Genomic DNA, 19619 nt, shown 5'->3' on the forward strand with positions numbered 1-19619 from the left:
CCCCTTCTACATTTCTTGAGCTTTGTCAGACCAAATGACCCTAAGATGAATCCCCAGAACTTTCTCCAGCAGTTTCTCAAGGCCTCAGTAGCTTTGCCTTATTGTTTCTTCAAAAATTATCTCTAGATTTTAAGAATGTGCATTATTTTTTTGCATTATGAGTATTCTCAAAATAAAGTGGAAGGAACACCCCTGACTCTAGCAAGAATTATACTAAATTCATCCCCATATAATTTGTGATTTCTCTCTCTCTCTCTCTCTCTCTCTTTCACACACACACACACACATGCATATACGTAGAGGGAGAATGATTTGACAATTTTTCCTGTTAATTTATTCAAAGGCTTAACATTTTTGCCACAGAGTTATCCATTATATCAAACATTAGTCCTTGATGTAGCAGTCTAAACCCAGCTTTTCTTTTGGTTGATTGCTTTTGTTGATTTTTTATATCTTGGAAGAAAAGGAGGATATTTTTAAGTTTGCAGACTTGCAGGTTAAACATACTTTTCATGACTTCCTGTCCCATACCCTTCACTTCAGCCAAATTGCATAAACTCTTTTTCTCCATCATGCATTAAGTTCTCCTGGCCAAGTGCCTTTATTCAGCTTCCCAAAATGCACTTTCCCTCCATCTCTAGTATTCTTTGCAGTACAATTTGAATACTCTCCTTCCTTAAACCATTTCTGATTGCTCCAGCAAAGGGCACTGAGTTCAGGCAAACATATGCTATGATTAGAGTTTCCTGAGTATACTGCAAGGCAGTGATGATCCAGCTTGTTTATCTTTACATCTCACACAGCATCTCCATCTCAAGCATTATGCATGGTTACTAAATATTTGCTAAGTGAGTGAATTAGTTAATGAATGGATTAGGGGCTATTAAGAAAGAGAATTGATCTGAATGTACACTGGGCTGGAAACTGGATGTGAGAACAGAGCTTTCAGGAACCAAGTCTTTTTTATTTTTTTATGTTACGTTAATCACCCATCATTGGTTTTTGATGTAGTGTTCCATGATTCATTGTTTGCATATAACACCCAGTGCTCCATGCAGAACATGTCCTCCTTAATACCCATCACCAGGCTAACCCATCCCCCCACCCCCCTCCCCTCTAGAACCCTCAGTTTGTTTTTCAGAGTCCATAGTCTTTCATGGTTCATCTCCCCCTCCGATATTCCCCCTTCATTCTTCCCCTCCTACTATCTTCTTTTTTTTTAAAACATATAATGTATTATTTGTTTCAGAGGTACAGGTCTGTGATTCAACAGTTTTACACAATTCACAGTGCTCACCATAGCACACACCCTCCCCAGTGTCTATCACCCAGGCACCCCATCCCTCCCACCTCCCACCACTCCAGCAACTCTCAGTTTGTTTCCTGAGATTAAGAATTCCTCATATCAGGGCGCCTGGGTGGCTCAGTTGGTTAAGCGACTGCCTTTGGCTCAGGTCATGATCCTGGAGTCCCGGGATCGAGTCCCACATCGGGCTCCCTGCTCAGCAGGGAGTCTGCTTCTCCCTCCGACCCTCTTCCCTCTCATGCTCTCTCTCTCTCATTCTCTCTCTCAAATAAATAAATAAATAAAATCTTTAAAAAAAAAGAATTCCTCATATCAGTGAGGTCATATGATACTTGTCTTTCTCTGAATGACTTATTTCGCTCAGCATAATACCCTCCAGTTCCATCCACGCCGTTGCAAATGGCAAGATCTCATTCAGGAACCGAGTCTTGTCATGAAGGCACAATTGCTGACCAAAACAAACAAACAAAAAAAACCAAAATACAAAAACTGACTGCATTCAATTCTGAGACAAAATATCAAAGATAGACATGAACCATCTGCAGGATGTGCAGAAAAGGGAAACCAGGAAAAGGAATTGGCATCCTATGACCTTGAAAAAGGCGACCTCCTAAAGTGGGTGGAGTTGCAGCTGAGCCCTTGACAACGGTATTTTTAAACATTGGAAATGTTACTATATTTTGGAAGAAGAGAGTAGAAATAGGGCCAAAGGGTGGGGAACCAGGGGAGTCAGATTGGGCTCAACCCTAGTCTTAGAGAGAGCCCGGGCTGTGACTACAGGGTAACTCACCTGTTCCTGGGTCTTCAGCAGTTGGAACTGGGAGCCAAATCCTGCCTCCGCCACAGCCTGGGCTTGCCAGGGCCCCGCACTGCTCCCTCACCCCTGCCTGCGCATGCTACTGTTGCTTCCTGCCACTTTCTCCCCAGATGTTCTGGTGTCCTTGGACTTCCCCGTTTCCATCACTACATGCCTCTTGCTACCTTTGCTATATGCCCAGAGTGGGACAGCTTTCTCCCTGAATGACACCTATAAAACCTGTCCCATGTCATTTGAAACATGTTATGCAGAAAGAGGACTGAAGGAGGGGCACATGGGTGGCTCAGTCGTTAAGCATCTGCCTTCAGCTCAGGTCATGATCCCAGGGTCCTGGGATTGAGCCCCACATCGGGCTCCCTGCTTGTCAGGAAGCCTGCTTCTCCCTCTCCCACTCCCCCTGCTTGTGTTCCCTCTCTCGCTGTGTCTCTCTGTCAAATAAATAAATAAAATCTTTTTTTAAAAAAGAAAAAGAAATGGGACTTAAAGTATTTCAGAAGATATCATCCTATGAAAGTATAAACACATTTTCCCCCCAAACTGCTAGGGTAGGACTTAGGCAAATATGTAAATAAACTATATACTGTACTTTGATTACAATGTGAGTTAAACCAACTTTCGCTTGCCAGGCTGGAGACTAAACCATCTCTTGCCCTTGCTTCCATTGTTTCAAATCCATTACAAAAGCATTATGGTTGCCAAATAATGAATTTGTAAACAGAGTTGGTGTCTGCGGGTGAAATGAAAAGTCAGATGCCAATGAATGGGTTGGTTAAAACACGATTCCAAATGCTTAGTTTATCTAATATTTTTAATAAGGTCTAAGAAACTATGTAGGTAAGTGGGTTTTCATAAGAAAAACAAAAGCTGTGTGGTCTCCAATTTCTCCACAGCATGGGTCTGACCTATATAAAGTCTCTTGCAAAGTCCACGTGAGGGTAACCAAAGAGTTCTATTCCTGGAAAATGAAACCTTGGGGACTTGCTGAGAGTTCAGTCTACAGTTCCAAAAAGCTTTCACATTTCCCAAGCTTTTGCTTACGTTGACCGTTAACACATCAATTCCCGCCAACCACCTTTGGAATAATAACTAAGGCTTCTGGTGGGGGTGGTGGGACAGCGAAGAGCATCACAAAAGTTTCCATGCTCAAAATAAAAATAACGCCACATCTCCAGACCACACGTCCTAGATGATGGTGACTATAAGCAGCAGAAGACAGTATGGGAAATTTCTATTTGCAGGTGGAAGGGAAGAGCAATTACACAGAAAAATCAACTGGGGCAGCCCTTTCTCTGAGAGAGATGAAAACGATCAGGAGCGTGCTAATACCAAAACCTTGACTGACAAGGAGGATCAGGAGGTAGCATGGCATATTAACAAGTGTAAAAACTCCAACCCAGACAAACCTAGACTCGAAAGCTGGTCCTTCTCCTTAACAGATGTCTACTCTTGGTCATGTTTGACTTGGCCTTTCCAAGTACTAATATTTTAATATCAGCATTTTAGATTATAGTGCTTGGCTCTTATAAGTTGTAAGAAACTGTTACACAATAGAGGATTAAATTAAATACTCTATAAAATATTCAGCACATCGTGTGATTGGTGTGTGGTTTCCAGACACAAAGGCACAAGCAAGAATATTATGACAAACTCTTTTTACCATAACAAGTCAAGTAACAGTAAAGCAAATTGATGACAAAATATTCAGAGCCTATGTCCTACACATTTCATGTCTTCAGTACCTCATGATGGAAAGTGGCATTTGTAATATGAATGGTGCAAAATCCCTGATTTGCAAGAATGATGTGATTACACGTACATTATTTCTGCTACTGTGTTCATTATTTTCTATGGATGAAAATGGTATGCTGGGTTAATATTTTATACAAATCTTCAGTAATTTTAGAAGTTTGCATTACTTTAAGTAAAACAGAAAACCTTCATTCCTTTCAAACAGCAGTAACAATAAGAATAGTTTTTATCTAGTGCTTGCTATGTTTAATCCTGCATTCTGCTAACCCCTCTATGTGACCTGTGTCACTTGACGTCAACACAGCCTATAAGGTGAGTTCCTGTTATGTTCTTCATTTTAGCCAGGAAGAGACCAGGGCCCAAGAGGATGAGGGACTTAGACAACATCACACAACTAAGTAGCACTTTCCTATGCTGCATTGCTTGCCTTCTGGGTTATCCAGGTTTACTGGACTCCCTGGTCGGACACATTTCTCTGTTGTCATGTTTCTCTTCTGCATTCTCCCTGCATCTCTTGTTCCTTGATTGGTTGTCTCTGGCCACTCTGTCTACGTCTCATTTGTAAAAATTTCCACGCCACCTGTAGGTGTCTCAGGCAAACCCCGTTGCTCTGTGTTAACTTCATATCCGATTGCTCAGCCACGTGCTGACTAAAAACTTATTTTGAAATGTTCATGCAAACTCCCTCCACTTATTGTATTTCATTCCCCATCAAGCCATCAAACAAAGTTAGTTATATGTTTTTAAAGGCAATCCTGGACATGAGTCAGAATCAACTCTTCTAAAGGAGAACAAAGGCTGACACCTCAAAGTTGGTGTTTTATTTTGACACGTGAGCATTTCCTAGAAACTTGAAGAAAATGTCATTAGAACAGTCTCAATACCAAGTAAGGGTAAATAAAATCCAGAGGACTCTTTAAGGGGGTATTTGAATGCAACATTCCAGCATATTTTATGGCTTAACTTATTGAGTTACTTTTATAATTGAGATGTTAGAAAATGTATGTCCTTTAATACATTTGGAAGAAATGTAATTAGAACTTTATTTTGAAGTCCTACAAACCAGAGAAACTTGAGATTCCTTTTTAATGGATGTCAAAGCCTATTCTTCTAATTTAAATGACTGCCAGGCAACTACTACAGCTGAGAAATGGTTTGCAAACGTGGGACGTGTGGATTCATTTTTCTTCCCTCGGTTTGCAGCAACTCTGAATCTTTGAGAGAAAAGAGAGAACAAAAAGGCAATTGGGGGCAGGTAATGAGAATAAACTTTAGCATACCAGAAAAGTAAAATTACTTGGCTGGATTCAATTATTTTCATCTGAAATTATTTTCCTGAAACATGTTTTTGTCCCTTTGTGCAAAGGATGAGTGCTTTGGAATGAGTGCTTTAGAATTTTCTTACTGGGTGACAAGTTGTTGTCTTTGTAAATGATACTCCGATCTCAGACACCATTGTATGTCTCACAAACTCATTAAACCATGAAAAACATATGAGCAATTACTCAGGAAGAAATGCTCATGTTGAGGCAGATCCGAAAGCACTGTGAACTGTATGAGCATTTTATATAGGACAGTTAGTTCATAGTTTATGTTCTGTTAACTTAGCCATGAGCCTAATCTTTGTTAGAATTTCCTCTATTTTTAGCCAAGATTTGAGAGGCATCTGGAAGTACCTCAGTTGGTTGGAAACAGATGGTCTGTACTGCCTCTTCGTTAGGATCAGTCAGAAAACTCTACAGTAGCTGCTCAACTGTGATTTCAGGTTGTTGCACATTTCTCATTCTTTCTAGAGTGTGTTTGGTTTGTTTTGGTTTTGGTTTTTTGCTGCATGTGATGATGGTCTGTTTTGATAGTTTACCATGGTGTATAACCTTTAAATTCATCATTGCTTAAGTGAAATGCTATACCTTAGTAATCAATATTCAGGAAATTTCTTTTATACAAACTTAATATTCAAGTAGACTTTAGAGGACTGGCAAACTCTGGACTGGTTTTAGCACAAGTGGTACATTTTTTTCTTGACAGTACCAATATCACATAAAATTGCTTCTGAAAAATTGTTCAGCAGTGGAAATAGAGCAGAAATGATACATGCATCAAAATGTGAAAAACTTCCATCCTTATCCCATCAATATTTGCTGATGGGTCATCACTCAAGTAATTAAAAATTGTTAAAGAAAGTCAGCCATTTGTGATGAAACTTTACAGGATCTTATTTCATAAAATCTTAGATCTGAGAAAGATTACTAAAAGATTACAGAAAAAGAGATTACTCAATCCAATCACCTCATATTCAAGATGGAAAAATGGAAGACCAGAAAGGCTAACTGGTGCATAAAGGATCATACATCAACTTAATTAATGGCGGGACCAAGATTAGGACCCTCATTTCCTGACTCAGAGTCCAGTCTATATCATTGTATGGTTAATCCTTTTTGTTTCAGACTTTTACCTCCAGAGTAAGTTAAACCATTTCAGAAATGTAAGACACCTCTTGGTTTATGGGAACCAAAATGTTTAGTGGAATGATTAGTGGAAACTCCAAGTGATGGAGTTCCTGTTCAAATTGGGACTTCAGATTTACTGATGCCTTTTCCTTAATGGAATCAACAAATCAGTATTAAATACCACTGTAGCCTGGTGTCCTTCTAGTCTCATCCACGGTCACATCCTGTAACATGCGATTGGAGTGGAAGGTGGAGAATAAGTTCTGGAATCTAAGTCTCTGAACTTCTTAACTCTATTTCTTACATTAAAATATAGAAATTCTATAGTTTAGTTATTAGTAATGTGTCAATGTTAATTTCATAGTTTGATAAACATTAAGATATTAATATTAGGGGAAACTGGGTAAAGGATATACAGGGATTCTTTGTACTCCTTGCAACTTTTGTATTAGTCAAAATTATCCCAAAATAAAAAGTTTGTTGAAATCAAAAAACAAAACAAAAACTTATAGTGACAGGTGCTAGTTGAAACTTAAGGAATGGAGATAAATATATAGATATTTTAAGAGACAATGGAGATGAAATCTTAAGATTTTTTGTAATATTTTGTTTGGGGTTAACAACTCTTTTTTGAATGTGTATAACAGTAGATACAATACCTCACAAATGTTTTGGCTTTCCATTGCCACATCATCACCACCCCCACAAACCCACATAAACACATGCACACACTCAGACTTCTGACACCTATCTTCATATCTCTCAATCACCCCTGCAGCTGTGCATGCCTAACCTTAGCCCCTTGTGGGAGGTTGAAGAGACCAGAGAAGTTCTCATGTTGTGCGCCACAATCATTGTCTCTCACTGCTTTGCCTCTCCCATACACCTCCTGCGTTAGGACTCATAAGACTCATAGTACTTTTCTACCTCTCATCTGAATGAAGTCCAGAAGGATTAAGTATGGAGGGAGGGGAAGCAAATGTTAACTATAGTATTTTCTATGCTTGGAATTTACATTAGAAGCCTCTTGATCCCTGTTGAAGTAATATTCAGGTTTTAAATGCCATGTTATCCCATGTCTACGATGTGGATTATGTCTCGATTATTCTTCTATTTTCTCTGATATGATATGTGCCTTTGGGACACAATCCACTGCTCTAAGCAAAATGGCCACTGGATATGCAAACTTATTTAATAATGGTTTGAACAAGCACAGTTAAAAAGATCATTTAAAATGATTACTTCTTTATAAGAGTTAATATAGCAGAAAGATCACGGATGTTTAGTTTGAAAAGTATGGATTTGCCTCTCAGTTCTAAAATTCCTTAAAAGAAGGGAGAAAATTGCTGAACTTCTCTGTTGGGACTCCATTCATTAAAAAAAAAAAGGCAGAGAAATTGTGATAGTCATATGAAAATAATGTTATGTGAAAGTCTAGTAAAATACTTAACATTTAGTAAGTGTTGGCTGCTGTCAAAAATATTGTTGATACTCCACGATGTCCCCTCAATCTGTATGATTCCCACCCTTAGGATCTGTATCTATGCCTGAGGCACTGTCCTCTGATGAAGAAGGTAGAAGTCTCCTTTGCTAGCAGTCATGGCAATGGTGGGGAATTCACACTCCCTTGGAGGCGCCCTCAATCAATGATGGCTGATAGTTGGTGTATATATTCCCCTGTTCCAACATGGGGTATGTTCCACACTGGTCCCAGAGGTTCTCCAGTGAGATTAAGCTCCAATTGCCTATAGTAATACCTTGCTTGATTAGGCATACCTCATTGGATCCTCCACTCTCTGTGTCCCTTCCCTATTCTCTTCTAAAAATATTTACTGGGCTCAATACTTAAATAAATTACTTAGAGTTAAAGTCATGTCTCAGGGTCTGCTTCTGAGGGGCTTTAACTAAGACTATTTCTTTCTTCCCATGTATGTATACCATAATAAAGAATGGCACCTCGCTTGTAAAGGCAATCAGGTGCCCTGCAACATTAATGCTCTTGGGTCTACAGCACGTTCAGGTACTGTGCATAGTGGTCAAGAACTTGGGCTCCAACCGCACACATATTTGGATTAAAATCCTGACACCGCCATATTGAGCAAATTATTTAATCTCTTTGAGCCTTAGTTTTCTCATCTTTAAAATGGGGATAATAATTTCTAAATTGTTATAATGACTAATGAAATAATGAATATGGATGATAATTGTACCTATTCCATAGAGTTAGTGCCTGTAAATGAGATGGAAGATGTATTGCCCTAGTAGAATGTCTGGAGCACAGAAAGTTCTCAGTAAAATGTAAACCATGTGCCAACTTAGTAACAAGAAAACCCTACCATGGGCTCTGTTCTTGCTTCTAGCTAAATCCTAATACAACATGGTTCATTCATACCGAATTAAGTAAAGTACCATTTTGAATTATAGGTGTGATAATGTATGTGCTAGTCCCTTCTCTCTCTTCCCTATCCATACAAACACATCTTAACACACATATAAATCTGATTTAATAAGCTTATATTTTACTGGGTAGTTTTTCATATTATTAGGGTATTTTATATGACAAAGAAATTCACCATAGGATTTCCTTAAAAAACATGCTCCTATTTCTTTCCTTAAACCTAAAATACCTGTTAATTTACCAAATGCTAACCTAAACTGAACTTTTCAAGAATACATATGTTGTATATAGCAGGTCACACCTGTACAAATTGTACACACATATGCATCATAAAAGTAAGTAAATTAATGTAGGAAACCTAAAAAGTAAAATAATTAGAAACTCCCATCTAGAGTTAAAAGTATGTAATTAAGCAAAATATTGGGCCTATGGTAAGTATGCAATGAAAAATATATGGATTGAATAATACTAAATTACTGGCTCTTCTAGGCATGATCATTAAGAGTCATTCTGTCTTTGAAACTGATCTTTATTCTGCAAATCTACTCTTTTATTTATCTTGTCAATTTCACTATGACAGGATTATCTTATGATATTTTTTATTTTTATCAGAAGGCAATGTATTCAGTATATTTAGATTCTACTTTATGTTGTGCATGTTTTTTCCTTCAAATGTTCTTTAGGAAAGAAAAATTGAGCAGAAGCAGACAGACTGTTCTAGGACATCCCTTCCTTTAGAGACAAGTTTCTCCAGCATAAAAAAAGATTGGCTTCCAAATTGGTTAAACTGTTTCTTCTGTACAGTACAATGACATGTTGTCTTGTTACAGTGAACATGTGCTCTCATTTTGGACAAGCTGTTCTGTGAAAAAGTTTTATTTAGCCCACAGAGCCAGTCCCTGGATTTGTGGGTGTTACCTCCTTTCCGTGTTACCAGGTTTTGTCATCATCATTATTGCTTTCGCTCTGTCAGCTGTAACACAGTTTAGTAGCAACCTTTCTTAAAAAACAAGATGTTTCTGAAAATAGACAGAACAGTTGGCTAGACAGAAAAGAGATATCAACAAAAGTAGGTCTGTTGTTCCTCTGTGTTTTGCTCCCTGAATCACTTCTGAGATAGCTTCACACATTGTAAATGAACATGCACTGGATGAGGGTATAATCTAATATAATCTGTATGTCTTAATACAAACCTTTATCCTACTTCATTACAGAAATCAATCTATATGGACACTGATTTGTTTCAGAGAATTCTTAAGTGTTTTTACTTTTGTTCAAATTAGGGAATTTAACCAAATATATTGACTGGGTTTGTTTGTTTGCTTTTTTTTTTTTTTTTTGTAAGTGAGAAAACTGGCTTCTGTAAGTAAATGAATACCTTAGTTCAAGATCAATAGGTAGATCCAGTTGTTTCTTCATGGTCTGATTGTATAGCTGATTCAACCATGAGGAAGTAGTAGCTTTATTGTTTCTGATTTTTTCTTCCTCTGTGCATCAGTTAAAACAAAAATTAGGTCCAGCAGTATTTACTCATTGGGCGAAATGACATTTTTCAGCTTCCCAGTAATTAGCAGAAATGACCAATATGGAACAAAGGGACAAGCCCCTCTAATCACTTCCTTGTCCAGTAGAAATAACATGACATCCCTTTCAGAGCACAAGTTGGAAGACACATGAGAAATCGCCAACCCACTAGCCATTCAGCATCCTATGGTTGTCATATTTGACTATGTTTGGATCAAATGCCTACAAGGGCACTATTCTGAGAAATCAACATCCCAAATATGATGATAAATTCAGATGTTATCTCTGCTTCCTGATTTTACCTTTGTGTCTGGACTGTCTTCCTACAGTGTACATAAATATACCAATAATATTTTTAAGTGCACATTTGTTTTTGTGCTATCTCTTCAATTAATCTTGGATAAATTGTTTTTATTTCTAAATCTTTTTCTATACAAGATTAAACTAAGTTTTATCAAATAGAGCTTTTTAATCTGATATGTATGAAAGGGCTTCAGGAAGCAATGAGCCAACTGAAAATGAATACACAGTGGTACAAGTGTCTTCACATGTACTTTGTTCTGACAAAAGGATCATGTCTTTTTTCAGATTCACAAATGGGTGTATAACTTCCCCAATTTTAAGAACTACTGCCATCTGGTTTTCTCCTTCTTGTTGCATTAGTTAGGAAATGCTAATCCTTACCTTAGGTTCTACTGAATACATGGGATCACCACCTTCCTTTTCCATTACAGTTCACTGGTGGTCCCTTATTTCTCTTACGTTTCTGGATTTTGTACTTTCTTGTTCCAATGTAAGTAAGAGAAGCAAGAGAGAGAAAAGAGATATGATGCACTAACCCTCTGTCAGTAACAGTGGTTGGCATTTTCATGTGTGGCACCTCATTTGATCCACTGCAGCCCTACAAGTTAGACAGTATCTTTGGTTTTACAGATGAAAAAAGTGAAGCTCAGAGAAATTAGTCCTTCATACAGCCTATACATGGAAGAATCCATATATAAATCTGTGTTGAATCTGTCAGGGAGGAAATTTTTTCCTTCTTCCCTTTTGGTTTCTTTGGCTGGCCTAATAATTACATTGACATAAAACAAGCAAACAGAAGAAAAACAATTTAATTTAGTATATATAGGAGTCTCACGTAGACTTGAGAGGGTCAAAGACAGGCAATTGAGGCTTATATGCCATCCCGAGCTAAGGCAAAGGGGGCTTCAAAGAGAAGGAAGACTATTCATTGGAGGATGAGAAGAGCAAATGTTTGGTAAACAAATGTTTGCTGTTCTTTTTTTTTTTTAAGATTTTATTTATTTATTTGAGAGAGAGCACGAGAGGGAAGAGGGTCAGAGAGAGAAGCAGACTCCCTGCCGAGCAGGGAGCCCGATGCGGGACTCGATCCCGGGACTCCAGGATCATGACCTGAGCCGAAGGCAGTTGCTCAACCAACTGAGCCACCCAGGGGCCCCCAAATGTTTGCTGTTCTGATGTAAAAAGTTACCCTGGTAATTGCTCTCTTCTTGGTAGAGGCCCGATATCTAAATTCTTTTAGGTAGTTGAGGGGGAAGTAAAAGGCTCTTCTTGAGCCGGTTAAGCCTTGATTGCCTTCAACTCAAATAATTCACATGCCAAAGTGGCACATTCTGGGGCATCCTGCTCTGAACCCCATCACTAAAGTTTATTCCTTCACAAAGCCTTTCCAGACAGAGTAAATGGTCATAGCTTATGAACAGCATCACCTTTTATAACGTCTAACTTGCATTTTATTATTATTTTCTATCATCAAAACATACATTTGCTATTCTAGTACAAATTTACAAATGCACATATGCTGTTTTATTGCATCAGTGTTATCATATTGTCTCATACTGTGACAGAGTGCAAGAATCATTTATATATTCATTAATTCATTCACTTTTTAAAATAACATTTATTAAACCTTACTCTTGTCAGTGCTTTGCTAAGTTCTGGAATAGGGGCTGTATGTTCTAACTTCATATTAGATTCTACTGGGGGACTTTTAAAAAAAATGCCAGTACCTGGTCTTGGCAACAGAAATTTGATGCAATTAGTGGAGGTGGCACTTGGGCAGTGTATTTTTAAAAAGCATTCCCAGCCGTGGCTGGTGTTGAGAACCACCGTTCTAGAGTAGTGGCTTTTCAAAGCATGGTCCCCTCCACCTGCAGCATCAGCATCATGTGGGAACCTCTTACAAAGACAGGTTCTCAGCCCCCACCCAGCCTCCTGAACTGTACCAGAAACTCCAGGGATAGGACTTGACTATCTCTGTTTAACAAGCCCTTTAGATGTTTCTGAGGCAAGATAAAGGTTGAGAAATACTTCTCTAGAGACACAGGATGAATAAGGCACAATACTTGCCACTAAGCAATTCTCCTTGGTCTCAAGGAGTTCCCAGTTGTTTAAAATATGCATTTTAATTACCTAGCACGTTCCATAATCTATAACTTTAGTTGATAATGACAGCATTATTACCACTTAAAAAGTGTAATGACTTTCATCTCTTCTGGGGCAGCCATTAAATGAAGTGTTTATAAGAAAGTAGTGGTCAGTGGATAATATCTCTTAACAAAAGTCTTATGAACTTTATAGGTTCAGCTGAATCATCACAGTGTTTTGTTAACATACACACATACAGTGAGAGAGACAGAATTTGGAATACAAAAACTTAAAGGATAAGCATTTCCAAGAAAGGATTTTAAAGTGGTTTTTGTGTTGTGTTTCCATTCTATTATTGTCAATATCACACTTGCTATTTCCCATCTTTATTAATGTAGCTTTTTTTTACAGCTTTATGACAGCATAATTGACATACAATAAACTGCATATACTTAAAGCACTTAATATGATCAGTTGGGACACGTATATACACCAGGACTATAAAACAGCTGCAAGGGGCATCGAGTTCTATTACAGGTACCTCTTAGTTGTGCAGATCTCCCCATCTAACCCCAAATGGCAGAATGGGGTTGCAGAGAAGGCTTCCTGAGGATGGTAGCATGAGCTAAGATTCGTAAGCCAACTAGATGTCAGCGCAAGTGAATAAAATGGGGCAAGATTGTGCAGGATGGAAATTAAGCGCTTCTCATCTCTGTGAAGTCTAGATTCCTGTGGTTGTTATTTATCATCATGTAGGGTTAAAAATACCTACTAGACCCCTTTGTCTCTTAAAATTCCAATTGAGAAAGGAGCTTAACCACGAAGTAAATACACAACACTGTTGCTGACACTAGCGATCCCGGTTTCTATCTCTGCAGGTAATCTCCTGCATTAGTGTAACCTGTTTAGCTTTGACCACCCATCTGCTCTTGAATGCCCACTTCTCTGCTGTGTCTTATACAGAACAGCTTGCATAAAAGTGATATTTTTGCTTTTGTAGCAGTGGAATCTCATTCCTTGCCTTTAACTTCCTTTTAGCTTTTCTCTCTTCTTTCTTCTGAGCAAATTAGTATGTCCCTAAATGTTCATTTCTCATTACCACCAGGTGCTCACACTGGGACTTTACTCTTTGGGTTTAAGTTCTCATTCTTTCTTCCATTGCAGGCTGGCTCCATGAGTTGGGAAAGAGACTAGAATCTCCATACTACGGCAACAATACCTTAGGGGGCCCGTCCATCCGAAGTGCTTATATTGCCGCTCTGTACTTCACCCTCAGCAGCCTCACCAGCGTTGGGTTTGGGAATGTCTCTGCTAATACAGATGCAGAAAAGATCTTCTCCATCTGCACCATGCTGATTGGTGGTAAGGGAAATTCTTCTTTCACACCAAGAGAAAATGCCATACCATTGCTGTTCTGTTTACTCGGTCCTAAAACACAATAGCGATATATTATTTAAATGGGAAGAGTCTAAAAGCACTAGTTAGAAAATCAGTGACAAACACTTTAATATACATATAGATTAGCAGTGAAAGTCTATGATGTCAAAGAATTCCATTTTCTGGACAGATGAAGAAGTAACCATTTACTTGATGGCTGATTTTGAAAGGACAGGAACATTGTTTTCTCCGCATAGTGTTTACCCCTAGTGTTTATGAATTACATGAGTCTGAATTGCAGGTATATGTTTGAAACTCCATTCTATAGTCTCAAACAGGTCAGTGTTATCAAATTTTATTAATACTAATATAGTACATTAAGGATGTTTGATATATCACTTAGTTAAAAATAACAACAAAAGCAAAGAAAAACACCCAATACAATAATAAATATTTAACATTTTAAAATTGTTTTTATGTTCCATTCTCTGTGCTAAATGCTTCAGTACAATACCCTGAGTAATCCTAAAGGCAAATCTATGGGTTGGGCACTATTACTATCCCATTTAACAAATAGAGAAACTAATATACTATTGTCTCCAAGCTCCAAACCCACCTTCTGGGCTGTGCTTTGTGATGCTGGAATTTGGACTCTACAAACCTCATTTTTCTTTGCCAGCCGACTTCAGTTACTTCCGCCGATACCGCCGATAGGGGCGCCAGAGGGAGACCGGAAAGCAGGAAGTGGAGAGAGACTGCCTGCTTCTGATGTGTATGATGTACCTTCAGTGGCCGACTGCCCCAATCAGCAGCAAGTGGTCCTAGCGTTGAGCATCCTCAGGCACTCCCAGAACCAGCCTCACTGGATCTTCTTGGAGATCCCTGAGTTAGTTGGGAGCGCCTCAGCATCCAAAGTCAGAGCCCTGGTTTCTAACGGCTCTTCACAGCTCCTCTTTTGGGCTTCTGTGTTCTGATAAGTGCACTTCTTCCCTTTGTCTACCCGTCTCAAAGGACAGAAGCTCCTTCTCGTGGTTATTATATCCACATGACCTCTATACTCTCTTTTTGCTCATTTAGCTCTCTAGCCCCAGGAAAACCAATTCTCTATAGTGAATTTCCTCTGTTGAAACCTTTAGTTCAATTTCCCTTTTCTGAACCTCCTAACTTATACAGGATTGACACCATTCTTATCCACAATTTTCAGATGATAAATGCTTGGCGAAATACAGTAACTTTCCCAATGTCAGACCATCAGTAAGTAAAAGAGGCAAGGTTTGAACTCAGATAAATGCTTACTTCCATCTACAAATTCATAATCGGAAACTTACTGAATTACAAGACAGCTCTTGTGGAGTCGTAGGAGATGTGGATATTTACCTGGATCAAGTAAACATTCTTCTTAGACCAGAATTCTTCAACTAGGGTTCTATCAGTGCTTTTTACCCCATATGCTTCTCTCCAAAAGCCTGTTTTATCATATTCTTTCAATGGCCTTAATCCCAGCTATCTCTTAGAGTTTCGAACCTTATAATAGGGGATGGTTCCTACCAGCTTCCTTGCGTGGGAGATATAAACTGAGTATGCGGGGCTTTAAGCAATGACTCATCCCGCCTCTGGCGAAATCAAAGGAGTATCAAGCCAACCCTTCCCTTAAGGAACTTATGATCCAGTTTGGAAGAGATGGGCTGAAAGACGTGGAAAGAGTTTTAATTATAGCAGGCAGTAAACGCTACATGCCGCATCAGTCAGGAAGTTCAGAGGCGGTGACAAAGCAAGAGCCATGGATGGGGTGAATTTCTTGGAAAGGCAGTGCTTGTGGCAGAGTTGCTGAAATGGCGTGCTGGGACTGCCACAGTTGTCACAGGCTCTTGGCTGATGTATAGCAGCAACAGCCCAGGGAGCCGAGAACAGGAACTCTCATTTTCTGAAGAGCTATAGTGTTCCAGACAGCGTGGTGGCTGTTTTATACCCACTATTATGACTTCTCTAATTGCCAGTCTCCTTGATTGCCTATCTTTCAGCTTAGCAAAATGGCAAGCATTTTGCCAATATACACAGTTTATACTTATTTAATATTTGCCCGTGTTTCTTCTCTTCCTGGTGGAAATTCGAGGAAATGTTCAAAGGGTCAAGGTTTAACCTACTGATTTGACATTTCAAGAATCTGCTAGATAATTGAGCTTTTATTCTCTATTGATCCACATACTATATTGTGAATGGTCCTGCATCAGAAATGGGTAAGGCTTAAATTATCCCCTGCTATTCACTGTAAGTAGAAAGCAATGCTGGTCACTGGGCCAAAAGATAGGGGAAATAATCAGATAATGTTACTTTGTCACTTGTTCATTTTTCGTTGATCCAGTTATCGTGGTGCGAAACCAGTGCTCATTTGTCAGTGGCATTAGAGCATTTAGGTGACTTGAATAGAACTGAGGAAGCCGTTGTTTTTGAATGGCAAATGGCATCTAAATAACTTGAATTTATTAGTTAAAGCTTCTCAAATTTGTATTTGTGGGAAATAACTCTATTACTGTGACAATTACCCTAGGCTAGAAGAAATGATACCTGCATCTTAATATTTCCTAATTAACTAACTAGGATAACTTTGAGAGCTAATCAGAAGTGCTCACAATATGGAACATTTTGTTCACTTAATTCTTATAACACTATGAGATAGAAGTTATTAACAACTTAATTTAGATATAAGGCAGCAGAGGTTTGGTAAGTTCAAATGCCAGGATTCACTGAGACCTAGCAAACTTCTTACAAAATATCCATTTTATTGTATACCATAATTAATTTTATTCCCTTAATTTCTACAAATATATACAAATAATTTATTTTTTTTTAAATTCAGGTGTATATTACTTTGGAATCAAGTCTGAGGTATCTTATTAGGAATCTCCACCCAAGGCTAATGAAATTACTAATGACAGGGATGCAATATTTACTACAAAAGCAAGCAGTAGCAATATTAAATGTTGCAGGTAACCGCCAAAACCCCAGATAATTATCTCGGGCAGAGGCACTCACTGGCTGAGTGAGGAGGTGGGAAAAAGGGGAAGCTTTCATGTGAGCATCTGTAATGACAGTGTGTGCGAACCACTGATTTATGGGAAGAATATTTAAAACTATCAAAGAGATCCAGCAAAAATAATGAGAAAAAAACCCATACTTGGACAAATCTATGCAAACTTTGAGGATACCCAACACAAAAAATAACCTTAAAAGTTTCAAACAACTATGAAATTAATAAGCGAATATTGCAAAGCTGACGGATACACGTTCAATATGCAAAAATTAATAGTATTTCTATATGCTAGTAACAACTAGAAAACGAAATATAAGAAGTAATTATAAAAATTTCACATATCAAATGTGCAATTCTACTATACAGAAAAATACAAAACATTAGTGAGAAAATTTCCAAATAGTTTAAAATAATGGAAGGATATACAATGGTGATGGTTTTAAGACTCAATATTATAAATATATCAGATTTACCCAGATTAACCTAAAGATTCAATGCAATGCCAATGAAAATTCTAGTAGATATCTGTTTATGTGTGTTGGTGGGTATGTGTGTGTGTGTTTGAAAAATGACAAGCCGTTTCTAAGGATTAGTGCAAATGCAGAGCTAAAACTAGTCAAAGCAATTGTAAAGAAAAACAAAATTAGCACTAAGATTTGCATTACAGATATCAAGATACATTGTAACATTACAGCAATTAAGAAAGCACGTGCCAGGGGCACCTGAGTGACTCAGTCGGTTAAGTGTCCGCCTCTTGATTTTGGTTCAGGTCATCATCTCAGGGTCTTGGGCTTGAGCCCTGTGTTTGGCTTCATGCTCAGCAGGGAGTCTGCTCGAGATTCTCTCTCTTCCTCTGTCCCTCCCCCCTGCTCTCTTTCTCTTTCTCTCTAAAATAATAAATAAATAAATCTTAAAAAAAAAAAAAAGAAAAAGAGAGCATGTGTTAGCTCAGGAACAGACAAATAAACCAGTGGAATAGAAGAGTGTAGAAATAGGTCCATGCATATATGGCTACTTTATTTATGACATAGGTGACGTGCGGCGTGAAGGGGGAATAATGATTCTTTCAATAAATGTTGCTGGGTTAAATGTATATCTGCATGTTGAAAAACAACCTTGGCTCCTCCTAAAACTGTACATTAAAATTAATTCCAGCTGGAGCCCTAACCATAAAGAAAAAATGGGTAAGTTGAACTACAGAATTTGTATTTATCAAAAGACATTATTTAAGAGTGTAAAGAGAGCCATAGGATAGGAGCAAGTATTTGCAAACATTTATCTGACAAAAGGCTCTTATCTATTATGTATACTGTCTAAAAATCAATAAGAACAGACAATCCAAAAATGCATAAAAACTTTAAAAAGTACTTCACAGATTTCCATGCCAAATAAATAAACAATACAAATATAAAAAGGTACTCAACATCATTCATCAAGGACATGTAAATTAAGATCAAAATTATATAGTATTTATATTCATTGGAATGCTTTTCTTAAAAACAATGACAACCCAAAGGTCTGAGAGGATGTGGAACATCTTGACTTCTCCTATACTGTTGATGGGAGTGCAAGTGGTACGATAATTGTGTCGATATCCACCAAAGCTGAACATATTTGTACTCTGCCACTCAACACGTCCAATACTTATGTATGTTTATCAAAAGACAGATAAATGCCTGTGGAAGCATTATTGTAAGAATCTCAAACTGGAAATGCCCATTAATGGGAGAATAAATAAGTAAATCGTGAAATCATTATTCAATAGAGTACTATACAGTCATGAGAATGAATGAACTATTACATCATGCAACCACGTGGATGCATTTTACAAACAATGCTAAGCAGAGAAGCCAGACACCAAAAAGTACATATTGTATGACTTTGTTTAGAGAAAGTTTAAAAGTAGGCAAAACTTATGGATTGCAATATAATTCACAACTGCGGTTACCTTTGGTAATGGGGCTGGTTAGTGTCTGTGAAGGGGACACAAGGGGTAATATCCTGTTTATTCATTGGGAGGGTGATTCACTTTAAGAAATCTCAATGAGCTGAACATTTAGTATTTGTGTAATTTTCTTGATGTGTCATTGATATTAATTTTGCTTTGTCAAATTATAATAGATGAGCTAAAAAGAATAACTACGAAGTGTGGGATGAGAAGATAGATAACAGTGAGCTGAGTTCTCACCTTTCATGTCAGGTTGTTTTTAGGTCTTGTCTTAACATGATGAGTCAAGCAATAGAAGTAAAATTATGTTGTCTAAAATATTGGTGATAATCACAAGAACACCTAAAATAAATAATTGTAAAAGATTGCCTTTGGGGCATGGGATAGGGATGGGTTTGGGCTGAACTATTCATTATACATTTTCTAAGCTAATTGCTTGTGATAACAAAACTTTTTAAAGAAAGTATCAAATGACCAGAGGTTCACTTCAGTTCCATAAATATTTATGGCACACTTAAATTATGCCAGGCACTGTGCTAGATGCTGGGGAAACAAAAATGACTAAGACATGATACTTTCCTTCGAGGAGTTCACAGTTTAGTAATGAAAATAGAAACTTGGGCAGATGATG

The 19619-nt window shown here is 37.9% G+C and overlaps 1 protein-coding gene across 2 annotated transcripts in view; it reads left to right on the top strand.

The window, feature by feature from the left end:
• KCNH8 (potassium voltage-gated channel subfamily H member 8) overlaps positions 1-19619 on the top strand; it is a 366134-nt gene that overhangs the window by 278596 nt on the left and 67919 nt on the right. For both annotated transcript variants that reach the window (XM_088021252.1, XM_028099221.1), the window contains exon 8: positions 13797-13994. In XM_088021252.1, coding sequence (XP_087877378.1) covers positions 13797-13994 — 198 coding nt within the window. The remainder of the gene's footprint in view (positions 1-13796; positions 13995-19619) is intronic.

This window comes from Eumetopias jubatus, unplaced genomic scaffold (genome assembly GCF_037043125.1).
Source record: "Eumetopias jubatus isolate StellerSeaLion01/CBP00866 unplaced genomic scaffold, mEumJub1_p1.0 scaffold_1, whole genome shotgun sequence".
Lineage (NCBI taxonomy): Eukaryota > Metazoa > Chordata > Mammalia > Carnivora > Otariidae > Eumetopias > Eumetopias jubatus.